A 12,218-nucleotide genomic window follows, 5' to 3' on the forward strand; every position below is an offset into this window, starting at 1 on the left:
ATACTATATATAATATATAACTACACATGCTCAGATAGCATCTGTAACCTCCACAGCTCAAGGACGCTGGACTGTATGGCACCCAATTGCATCAGCTTCTTATAGGGTACAGCAGGACCGTTTTAATTGTGTTCCCTGTTCCCATGTGTTGCTACAGCTGTGTAAGTAAGGGAGGGGGGTGTCCTTGTTTTAATTTTATTTTACATTTTGACCACAAAAAGGAGGAGGATGATGGGAAATGTAGTTCTGAGAGATCCGATGCGCGTACAGGTGAAGCCATCTTGAGGCAGGGAATGCAATTTATTTATTTATTTATTTTTTTAAGAAGTGGTCAATTTTTAAAACGAACAAAAATTGAAACATTAAAACACGCGCACCTTAGGTAAACGGTTGTAGCAGCGCACGGGAACACGGTAAATTAACAATGTCCTTCTGCAAGCTTTTAAGAACATCAGAAAGCTCACTTGCTCGTTTGCAGCTTATTGATCCCAGAATCTCATCCAGCAGCTTCTTGGAGGATCCCAGGGTGTCGGCTTCAACAGCATTACTGGGGAGTCGGTTCCAGACCCTCACGATTCTCTGTGTAAAAAAGCGCCTCCTATTTTCTGTTCTGAATGCCCCTTTATCTAATCTCCATTTGTGTGATCCCTGGTCCCTGTTTCTTTTTCATAAGAACATAAGAACATAAGATAGTTTACAAACGAGAGGAGGCCATTCGGCCCATCTTGCTCGTTTGGTTGTTAGTAGCTTATTGATCCCAAAATCTCATCCAGCAGCTTCTTGAAGGATCCCAGGGTGTCGGCTTCAACAACATTACTGGGGAGTTGATTCCAGACCCTCACAATTCTCTGTGTAAAAAAGTGTCTCCTATTTTCTGTTCTGAATGCCCCTTTTTCTAAACTCCATTTGTGACCCCTGGTCCTTGTTTCTTTTTTCAGGCTGAAAAAGTCCCTTGGGTCGACACTGTCAATACCTTTTAGAATTTTGAATGCTTGAATTAGGTCGCCACGTAGTCTTCTTTGTTCAAGACTGAACAGATTCAATTCTTTTAGCCTGTCTGCATATGACATGCCTTTTAAGCCCGGAATAATTCGCTCTTCTTTGCACTCTTTCTAGAGCAGCAATTTCTTTTTTATAGCGAGGTGACCAGAACTGCACACAATATTCAAGATGAGGTCTTACAAGTGCATTGTACAGTTTTAACATTACTTCCCTTGATTTAAATTCAACACTTTTCACAATGTATCCGAGCATCTTGTTAGCCTTTTTTATAGCTTCCCCACATTGCCTAGATGAAGACATTTCTGAGTCAACAAAAACTCCTAGGTCTTTTTCATAGATTCCTTCTCCAATTTCAATATCTCCCATATGATATTTATAATACACCAAACCCATAGCTATAACCTTTTGAAAATTCCCCTGGTTCCCCTGGGTCGACATTGTCAATACCTTTTAGGATTCTGAATGCTTGATAGGGGCATGGATCTGCTCCATAACATATTCCTAACTTTAGCACCCTGTGCCTTTCTATTTCATTTTATTCGGTGTTTTTGTTATATAGTTGTTCTTATTTGAAATCATTCTCGCCCATTTCATCGTACCTAACCGCCTATCACCGGACTTGACTTGTATTCCCAAATATTTTGACTCTTCGGTCTAAGTGCGCTCTGAGGAACTCGCTCTCACACGGAATTATCCACGGCAGACTATTTTCTATAGATTTGATATTATTTTCTGTTGATTTCATTGTACTTTATCTGTAATACTTTGCAATGTGTTATTTTGTAACAGCTATAAGTTGTTGTTATTATAACAAGAACGTTATTCCCGTTGGGAAGAGGTATTAAACAAAATCAAAACGCTCAATATTGACCTTTTTTTTTTTTGTTGTTGTTGCTGTTTTAACGTTTAAATAGTTTAACACCCCGGAGATGGGGAAATAACGCCGTGTTTACTGAACGTTTCAATACCTCACACACCGCAAAGAGCCGCAGTTCAGTATATCGGCAGAGTCGGGGAAAACCGAGTCCACCCGAAACCCTTCGGCTAGCGCCAGCTGCAGCATCCATGCCACGAAGCCCCGGGCGTCCTGCACAGAGTTGCTCTCTGTGGACGGGAGCTGGGCGGCTGTCAGCTGCCGGTAGCCGTGCTTGTTGAACAGCTCCACCGGCATTTCGGCCGGGCGAGGGGTCCATTGGAGCCGCAGGTAGTTCGGCTGCCCCTCCTCGGCTTGCGGGGCAACAGCGCCCTCCGGAGTCTGGTACGAGAATCTGCTGCAGAGAAGCTCCACAACCGCCCGGGACGTGCAGAAGACATTGGCGGTGCAAACCTGCACCGTGCAGCTGAAGAGCTCGTAGTTCTCCGGGCTCTTCTTCAAGTTGAAGTGCAGCGTCCTGGCTTGGCAGTGCACGTCCACGGTGAGGACGGCGCTTCTCCCCGCCGCTTGTCTCAAACCGCATTCGTGGCGACCCAGTTCATCCAGCAAGGGTCCGATCTGGTAGAAGTCCGCTTCCCTTTTCAGCAGCTGCATTTCGTTGAAGTCCTGCGGGAGGTCCAGCGAGCTGGACCGGAGGTAGTTGAGGATGTGCCGAAAGACTTTGCCGTCCCTGTCGATAACGTAGTTCCCCTTTCGGTCCCTCAAAAGAGGCAGGTTTCCCCGGAACATCGCCCCGAGCATGGAGTCCTCGAAGCGGGTCAGAGTAGACAGCGTTGTCGTGTAAACTTGCCCGCCTACGTTTAAAGAGATGGGATCTCGGAACTCGGTTTTGTCCGGGTTGTTTAACATGTCGGGTTTTTGTTGTTGTTTTTACAATCTATTAAATGGCCTCTTTTAAAACAAAACCAAAAGTCAATGCACACATATACAAAAAAAAAAAAAAAAAAAAAAAAAAAAAAATATATATATTTTTCCACCAGGGTGTGCCTACCGTCATTTTTCCACACCGGTCACGGAATAAAATAAGCTTTTAATAATACCCCCAAAAGTATTTTTCGCAAACGGTCTTGAGCCCCCCCTTGTGCGTGAAGCCAGTCAGCTGATTTTCACATTGCATAACACTGTGATTTATTTGCATCAGACAGCGAGCAGGCTGTGTTTTGCACACACTGGGATAGGCGACTCAGTTCGGCTGAGGGAGGCCTAAAGAAGGACGGGAAAACGAAACCATCCCGAAATCTGAAATTTCACAGGGCGTGTCTCCCCCCCTCTCCCCCCTCTCCCCCCCTCTCCCCCTCCTCCCCCTCTCCCCCCTCTCCCCCCTCCCTCTCTCCCTCCTCTCTCTCTCTCTCCTCTCTCTCTCCCCTCTCCCCCCTCTCCCTCCCCTCTCTCTCTCTCTCCCCCTCTCCTCTCCCTCTCTCTCTCTCCTCTCCTCTCCTCCCTCTCTCTCCTCCTCTCTCCCTCTCCTCTCTCTCTCCCCCTCTCCCTCCCTTCCTCTCTTTTTTTTTAAAGCACAGGCAAGCAATCGCTAGGCAACAAAGAAGTCTCTTGTCAAGACAACAATGGAGCTCTATGGAGACAAGCATGCCTTTTGTCGCTGTACCTGCTCGGGTTTGACTCGAGGCTAACTGCTTTTGTTTCAAATGTCTGTTTTGTTATTGTATAGTTTCTATTTAATGAAAAGACTAGACGCGCGGTACAGTTTACCACACCGTCAACAAGAGGGCCAAACTCTGTCGGCCTGCTGTCAGTAATGGTAGACAATATCATCTATCATCTCAGGACTAATATGGGGCTAGCATTTAATCTATCTGGGACTATTGTCAGTAAGAAACATACCCCCCTCTTTCCCCCTCCCTGCGCCAGACACACCCCCAGAAAAAAACAATATCAAGGGCTGAGTAAAGATAATATTTGTATTTTATTGAAGTTTGCTGTAACAGGATTGGGTAGTTCTGCTAATGGATACTGTCTGTAGGTATAACAGCGATGTCGGTGTGCCTGTCTTTTTTTTTTTTCCCGTACAGTCATTTGACACGTTCCATTTAGACTTTTTTGTTTTTGTTTGGTTAACACAATTAGAGTTATAACGAGTTATTACAGAGCAAATTAAACTGAACAGTTGATGAGGACGAAAAAAAAAAAAAAAACAAAAACAAAAAAAAAAACACGCCGTCTCGTCCCACCACGGCAGCGTCGCCGCCTTGCTGCGTTCATGTGAGTCAAGAAAACATGCAGGGTTGGTTTGGTTGTGTGGAAGAGCAGGCAGGCAGGCAGGCAGGCAGGCAGGCAGGCAGCCCTCTCCCTAGTCCAGTTTCTTCTCGCAGACGAATCTGTACTTCCTGGTGCAGTGGTCGTCATTGTATTTGCCATTGCTGTGGAGATGCGCGCAGTCCTCCCCTCCGCCCAGGCCGTGGTTCATCCAGTCGTCCGGCTGTCCCGGCATCCACTCCCTGAAACAACGAAAGCATTGTAAAGCACAGAGAGGTCTGGTAAAGCATAGGGAAGCATTGTAAAGCACAGAGAGGTCTGGTAAAGCATAGGGAAGCATTGTAAAGCACAGAGAGGTCTGGTAAAGCATAGGGAGGTCTGGTAAAGCATAGGGAAGCATTGTAAAGCACAGAGAGGTCTGGTAAAGCATGGGGAAGCATTGTAAAGCACAGAGAGGTCTGGTAAAGCATGGGGAAGCATTGTAAAGCACAGAGAGGTGTGGTAAAGCATAGGGAAGCATTGTAAAGCACAGAGAGGTCTGGTAAAGCATAGGGAAGCATTGTAAAGCAGAGAGAGGTCTGGTAAAGCATTGTTAAAAGCGCTGAGTGAGAGGGGGGAGAACGTTCCAGAAGATCGTCATACTTGGGATCCACTATGAAGGGTGTCCCGTCGACCCACTCCCAGCGCCCGGTCTGTTCATCCGTCAGCCCGATCCAATAGTATGTCGGGATGGTCCTGCTGCTGATAAAATTCTGGAACACAAATACTCCCCCGTGAATTCCAGCCCAGGCAAACTGTCACCCCGAGACACCGGTTCACATGACATTAATAACCATAACACTGCCCACCAATCTAATCAAAATGAGAAAGCGGCGATACAGCGTGACTGTGTTTGTAGTTTGGTGCAGACTCTGGAGCTCGCTTTACAATGCTTCCCTATGCTTTACCAGACCTCTCTGTGCTTTACAATGCTTCCCTATGCTTTACCAGACCTCTCTGTGCTTTACAATGCTTCCCTATGTTTTACCAGACCTATCTGTGCTTTACAATGCTTCCCTATGCTTTACCAGACCTCTCTGTGCTTTACAATGCTTCCCTATGTTTTACCAGACCTCTCTGTGCTTTACAATGCTTCCTGATGCTTTACCAAACCTCTCTGTGCTTTACAATGCTTCCCTATGCTTTACCAGACCTCTCTGTGCTTTACAATGCTTCCCTATGCTTTACCAGACCTCTCTGTGCTTTACAATGCTTCCCTATGCTTTACCAGACCTCTCTGTGCTTTACAATGCTTCCCTGTGCTTTACCGTACCTCTCTGTGCTTTACAATGCTTCCCTATGCTTTACCATACCTCTCAGTGCTTTACAATGCTTCCCTATGCTTTACCAGACCTCTCTGTGCTTTTACAATGCTTCCCTATGCTTTACCAGACCTCTCTGTGCTTTACAATGCTTCCCTATGCTTTACCAGACCTCTCTGTGCTTTACAATGCTTCCCTATGCTTTACCAGACCTCTCTGTGCTTTACAATGCTTCCCTATGCTTTACCAGACCTATCTGTGCTTTACAATGCTTCCCTATGCTTTACCAGACCTCTCTGTGCTTTACAATGCCTCCCTATGCTTTACCAGACCTCTCTGTGCTTTACAATGCTTCCCTGTGCTTTACCAGACCTCTCTATGCTTTACAATGCTTCCCTATGCTTTACCAGACCTCTCTGTGCTTTACAAATGCTTTACCCTACCTCTCTGTGCTTTACAATGCTCCCTATGCTTTACAATGACCTCTCTTGCTTTACAATGTGCTTTACCAGACCTCTCTGTGCTTTACAATGCTTCCCTATGCTTTACCAGACCTCTCTGTGCTTTACAATGCTTCCCTATGCTTTACCAGACCTCTCTGTGCTTTACAATGCTTCCCTATGCTTTACCAGACCTCTCTGTGCTTTACAATGCTTCCCTATGCTTTACCATACCTCTCTGCGCTTTACAATGCTTCCCTATGCTTTACCAGACCTCTCTGTGCTTTACAATGCTTCCCTATGCTTTACCAGACCTCTCTGTGCTTTACAATGCTTCCCTATGCTTTACCCAGACCTCTCTGTGCTTTACAATGCTTCCCTGTGCTTTACCGTGCCTCTCTGTGCTTTACAGTGCTGTCGCTGCTTTATTACACTTCGCTGTGGTTTTGCTATGGGAAGCTGTTATAAATCTTGGCATGAACAGCTTTGTTGATTGGTGAAGCGTTCCGGAGCCGTTCTGGACCCTCGGAGAGCATCGTTCTCTAAGCGAGACTCAGTGCCCATTAAGACCCCCGCTGCTTACCCATTCGGTGCGGTCGTTGATCACTGCTAGCGTCGCCTGCTTCGAGCGGCAGTCGTCTTTGGCTGCATGCCATTCCATCCCGCTGCTGGAGAAGAGATAGCAGCTCATGGAGCGAAAGACCCAGCCATCCGGGCAGCAGGCTTTCGACTGTGAAGCCGTGACTGTGGGGAAAGCAGAGCAACATGAGAGGAACACGGGAGGAACACGAGAGGAACACGAGAGGAACACGCAAAGAAACTCAGTAACACCCCTGATAAAAAAAAAAAAAGTGCCCTAAGGAAAAACACAGAAAAGTGCGATAAAGCATAGGGAAGCATTGTAAAGCACAGAGAGGTCTGGTAAAGCATAGGGAAGCATTGTAAAGCACAGAGAGGTCTGGTAAAGCACAGGGAAGCATTGTAAAGCACAGAGAGGTCTGGTAAAGCACAGGGAAGCATTGTAAAGCACAGAGAGGTCTGGTAAAGCATAGGGAAGCATTGTAAAGCACAGAGAGGTCTGGTAAAGCATAGGGAAGCATTGTAAAGCACAGAGAGGTCTGGTAAAGCATAGGGAAGCATTGTAAAGCACAGAGAGGTCTGGTAAAGCATAGGGAAGCATTGTAAAGCACAGAGAGGTCTGGTAAAGCATAGGGAAGCATTGTAAAGCACAGAGAGGTCTGGTAAAGCATAGGGAAGCATTGTAAAGCACAGAGAGGTCTGGTAAAGCATAGGGAAGCATTGTAAAGCACAGATAGGTGTGGTAAAGCATAGGGAAGCATTGTAAAGCACAGAGAGGTGCGGTACAGTATAGTATGAAAAGGGAAAGCGAAATGAAAACAAGGCAGGCTTACTGTTATTCATCAGTTTCTCCAGGTTGCAGTTGAGCAGAAACACAGTCGACTTGAGAGTCTCCAGCTCATCTATAACACTCGCTGCCTTCCCGACTGAAAGACAACAAAAGGCACTTTTTATTAGCTGCTTTCCAACTGATCTATAGTTATGGCCAAAAGTTTTGTATTTGCTTTACAATGCTACCCTATGCTTTACCAGACCTCTCTGTGCTTTACAATGCTTCCCTATGCTTTACCAGACCTCTCTGTGCTTTACAATGCTTCCCTATGCTTTACCAGACCTCTCTGTGCTTTACAATGCTTCCCTATGCTTTACCAGACCTCTCTGTGCTTTACAATGCTTCCCTATGCTTTACCAGACCTCTCTGTGCTTTACAATGCTTCCCTATGCTTTACCAGACCTCTCTGTGCTTTACAATGCTTCCCTATGCTTTACCAGACCTCTCTGTGCTTTACAATGCTTCCCTGTGCTTTACCAGACCTCTCTGTGCTTTACAATGCTTCCCTATGCTTTACAATGCTCTCTGTGCTTTACAATGCTTCCCTATGCTTTACCAGACCTCTCTGTGCTTTACAATGCTTCCCTGTGCTTTACCTGTCCTCTGGTTTGAGATCTGTCCTCTAACTCACTGCAGGAAGCTCTCTGGACACGTTGGGCCGCTGTCTCACCTGCTTGACAGTGCGGGCGATAATCCTGATCCTATGATTGCACTAGAGCGGACATTTCTCATACAGCTTTGAAAGAGTCTCGGCACGTTATTTAAATGTCTGTAGCAACACGCAGGGTCGTGGGGCGCTGTGTTTTCAGGAGCCCCACTGCCTCCTCTTTCTGCTTACCGAAGGTCAGCTGCGACTCAGCGTTCATGATCGATGATTGAAGTTTCTTTATCTCTGCTTGCATGTCTGTGTCTGAGTTCAAGAAAGAAAGAGAGAAATAAACTGGGTAGGAGCAAACCCCCCCCAAAAAAAACCAGTCCGTGAACCCCAATCTCATCCTGTTCCCAGTATCAAACTGGTTTTGGTTCCATCTGCAGCTCCACAGCTATGGGCCAAAAGTTTAGTTTCCAAAATGCAAGAAGCTGGATTAATGTTCCGTTAGCGTATTGAATTACACACCTGCTTAAACTCCCCCCCCCCCCCCCGAAAGGGATTCCATGTCGATGTGAAGTCTCCACACTTACCGACAACTTTCGATCCTTGCAATTCCGAGAACACTGACGCGCTGAGGTTGGACACGTTTTCCTCGAACGCAGTGAACTTCCTGCCCACGTTAGTGTCTTTAAAAGAAACAAAACAAGGTTATGTCACTAACGTTTCCACTAGAAGTCTCTCTCTGTGTCTTCAGTGTGAATTCAGTGACTAACGTTTCCACTAGAAGTCTCTCTCTGTGTCTTCAGTGCAAATTCAGTGACTAACGTTTCCATTAGAAGTCTCTCTCTGTGTCTTCAGTGTGAATTCAGTGACTAACGTTTCCACTAGAAGTCTCTCTCTGTGTCTTCAGTGTAAATTCAATGGCAAACGTTTCCACTAGAAGTCTCTCTCAGTGTCTTCAGTGTCAATTCAATGGCAAGCGTTTCCACTAGAAGTCTCTCTCTGTGTCTTCAATGTGAATTCAGTGACTAGCGTTTCCACTAGAAGTCTCTCTCTGTGTCTTCAGTGTGAATTCAATGGCTAACGCTACGTTTTCTCAATGCATACTTTATATTACACTGTACGTTGATCACGCCCGTGTTTTCAGTTCTATCAAACGTTTCTTAGAAGAATTCTCTGTGTCTTCAGTGTGAATTCAATGCCAAACGTTTCCACTAGAAGTCTCTCTCAGTGTCTTCAGTGTGAATTCAATGGCAAACGTTTCCACAGAACTTTCGGATTGTCTTCAGATGTGAAGCCAATAGCAGCACAGCACTAGAAGTCTTTCTCGTGTCTTCATGTGAATTCAAGCAAGCGTTTCCACTGGAAGTCTCTCTCAGTGTCTTCAGTGTCAATGCAGACCACGTGTCCACTCATCATACTGTGTCTTCAGAGTGAATTCAAAAACTCACGACTAGATTATCCTCTCTCCGCGGTCCTATTATTATTACAATGTATTATTATTCTCAATAGTTTTCTTCAATGCAGACTTTATATGCACCTGTTACGTTGATCAAACCCCTAGTTTTCAGTCCCTATCAAATTCTTTAAAGAAGTGACGGGTTGATGTTCGCCAAACCACGAGGGCTTTCGGAACACAACCGTGCTTCGAAATAACTATTGACAAACACTTGACTTTATGTAGCCAACCAGCAGCAGAGGTAAAGATCCCCGGTCACTGATGTTAGATTAGCCTGGTAGTGACTTGATCCTTGGGGTTTGCAGACCACGATTAGGGGATGATCATAGGGTTAGATGAATTACAAACAGCCCATTATCCTTACGCGGTCGTGTTGCCCTATATTACTTATATGATATTATTATTATTATTATTATTATTATTATTATTATATATTATTATTCAGGGGGGCTTGCAATTGAACAGCTAGAGCCGGTCCGGATCAAATGCTGTAATGGAGTCGGGTGGAGCAGCCGCTAGAGGGCGCTAAACAAACCGTGCTGAAATAATAGCAAACACGACTTTAATAGCAACACAGGGCTAGAGGTAGAGATTAGGGTTAGGGGATGAGATTAGGTTAGGGGATGAGATTAGGTTAGGCGTTGAGATTAGGGGATGAGATTAGGGTTAGGGATGAGATTAGGGGATGAGATTAGAGTTAGGGGATGAGATTAGGGGATGAAATTAGGGTTAGGGGATGAGATTAGGTTAGGGAATGAGATTAGGGGATGAGATTAGGGTTAGTGGATGAGATTAGGTTAGGGGATGAGATTAGGGTTAGGGATGAGATTAGGGGGTGAGATTAGGTTAGGGGATGAGATTAGGTTAGGGAATGAGATTAGGGGATGAGATTAGGTTAGGGGATGAGATCAGATTAGTTGTACACATTAGGGTTACCAAGGAAGCGGATGATCGCTGACGGGCTCCACTCGTGAGAGTTGCAATACATAGCGCCACCGGGGGGAGCCCACTTACCCTTTCTCCAAATTGCGTTCTCCTCATCCACCTCCAAGGGCTGGATAAAGTCGTCGGGAAATTGATTTGCCATGGAGGATACCGTCCGGATTAAATCAGACTCTCGCAGTTCTGTCTAAAGAACAGGCAAGCACATACTGAAGAATTAGGAGCTTCATATTATTATTATTATTATTATTATTATTATTATTATTATTATATTATTATTATTATTATTATTATTAAGATTAATTGTGTTTAGGTTTTCTGAGAAATAATGAAAAATAATAATAATAATATAAATAATAATAATAAATAATAATAATAATAATAATAATAAGACGTGTAATAACAAAAACAGAAGAAAGAGAAAGGGAGGCTCTTATACTCTCTGAACAGCCTCCCTCTGTGCTGGTTGAACAGGGAGAGAGAGGCTCTTATTCTTTTATACTAGCCTGACAGTCTGTATTAACCAGCCCTATTTTTTAAGCAGGGATCAATATTAATAACCAGCAACACACCGCAGCTCAGTTTCCTAAGAGTTTATAAGTGTCAAAAAGCAAATGAAATGTGCACTGAACACCGCGACAGAGGTCAGATAATAACACCGCCCTACACGAACACTGTGGGCTTAGCAAAGTGACACGTTTGCACATCAGTGTATTACTGGAGAAATTAAAAAAATAAATTAAAAAAAAAAAAAAAAAAAGTTTTTTGATCTGTTGTTTTGCTGCTTTACAAAAAACGTCGGTCTGTAACCATCACATTACAACGGTAACACACAGCGATGTAAAAACGCCATCGTTTCTGCTTGCATTCTCACCGGTAGCAGGACTCCATAGATATAGATAGATAGATTGGTAGATAGATAGATAGGTAGATAGAGAGATAGACAGATAGATAGATGTGTTGTTCTCGGATTTAGAGGTAATAAACGCGCACGACTCTCGCTATCAGATCTTTGTAATAAAGGGGTGGGTCTCTCGCTATCAGATCTAAAGCACACTTCCCCCCCCGTCCCCCCCCCACGCGCCACCCATGAAGCGCTCGACGGTGTGTACTTTGAGCCAGTAGATATCTCATCTGTTTGCACAAGACTTTCAAAAAAAAAAAATGTTTTAAAAAAAAAATCTGGATTCAAAGACCAAAGTTTTTCTTTGGAAAAACCAAATCTGGGTCTACAGCGTCAACCCCCCCCCCCCCCCCCAAAAATAAATAAATAAAAAAAAAAAAAAAAACATATTTTATAATCCCAGGGAATTCTTTTAAAGACATTGCTGTGCTATCTATGGCACATTCTGTACGGCTTTACCAGCAACACCTATTGCACAGCGCCTGCTAACAGGTTCATCTGCAGCTTCGTACCTCCGAGGAGATCCTGGAGCCGGGGGGAACACGGAGCCCCCCTCTGCAGCTTTGAGACGAGGTTTCGGGACTCTGCGCGGCACACCAAGAGAAGACTTGGGGGGTTTGATACAGCAAAGTGCCGCCAGAATATGCCTGCCCGTCACAATGTGCTACCCGTAGCCATTTCTGATGTCAAAATGTGCCACCTTGTCAGCAAAGGCCACCCTTCTATATACGTTTGTTTTGTGATATTGTGTAACAGCTATAAGTCGCTCTGGATAAGATTGTCTGCTAATAAATAAATACAGTATTGGATATAATCAAACGAAAACGTTCGATCAATATTTATAAAACAGCTGCAATGTCTCTTCCATAAGATTAAAATAATAATAATAATAATAATAATAATAATAATAATAATAATACATATAATAATAATAATAATAATAATCCACGCATTCTACATTTTGCTTTGGTCTCGTTGTAAATCCGATTAATAGGAAGGAGAAGTTCATTCATTTATTGCAA

The 12,218-nt window shown here is 44.4% G+C and overlaps 2 protein-coding genes across 2 annotated transcripts; both read right to left on the reverse strand.

Annotated features, from left to right (window-relative positions):
• Positions 1 to 1,418: 1,418 nt before the first annotated feature.
• Positions 1,419 to 2,863, reverse strand: LOC121306566 (BTB/POZ domain-containing protein KCTD21-like). Its single transcript, XM_041238363.1, has one exon. The coding sequence runs from the start codon at positions 2,783 to 2,785 to the stop codon at positions 1,964 to 1,966; it is 822 nt and encodes a 273-aa protein (XP_041094297.1). The 5' UTR covers positions 2,786 to 2,863; the 3' UTR covers positions 1,419 to 1,963.
• A 1,215-nt stretch (positions 2,864 to 4,078) lies between these two features.
• LOC121306582 (C-type lectin domain family 10 member A-like) lies at positions 4,079 to 8,581 on the reverse strand. Its single transcript, XM_041238393.1, has 6 exons — positions 8,482 to 8,581; positions 8,138 to 8,209; positions 7,301 to 7,393; positions 6,472 to 6,632; positions 4,790 to 4,899; positions 4,079 to 4,389 (listed from the first exon to the last, which is right to left on the reverse strand). The coding sequence occupies exons 2-6, from the start codon at positions 8,199 to 8,201 to the stop codon at positions 4,242 to 4,244; spliced, it is 576 nt and encodes a 191-aa protein (XP_041094327.1). The 5' UTR covers positions 8,202 to 8,209; positions 8,482 to 8,581; the 3' UTR covers positions 4,079 to 4,241.
• Positions 8,582 to 12,218: the final 3,637 nt, after the last annotated feature.

This window comes from Polyodon spathula, chromosome 48 (assembly GCF_017654505.1).
Source record: "Polyodon spathula isolate WHYD16114869_AA chromosome 48, ASM1765450v1, whole genome shotgun sequence".
Taxonomy (NCBI): domain Eukaryota; kingdom Metazoa; phylum Chordata; class Actinopteri; order Acipenseriformes; family Polyodontidae; genus Polyodon; species Polyodon spathula.

Excerpts from the sequence above, each read along its gene's own strand:
- LOC121306582 (XM_041238393.1), bottom strand. The coding sequence starts at position 8,201 with ATGCAAGCAGAGATAAAGAAACTTCAATCATCGATCATGAACGCTGAG. Across the intron at positions 7,394-8,137 it reads TGAGTCGCAGCTGACCTTCG|TCGGGAAGGCAGCGAGTGTT; the intron begins GTAAGCAGAAAG and ends GTTGTCTTTCAG. Across the intron at positions 4,900-6,471 it reads TCAACGACCGCACCGAATGG|AATTTTATCAGCAGCAGGAC; the intron begins GTAAGCAGCGGG and ends TTTGTGTTCCAG.
- LOC121306566 (XM_041238363.1), bottom strand. The coding sequence starts at position 2,785 with ATGTTAAACAACCCGGACAAAACCGAGTTCCGAGATCCCATCTCTTTA.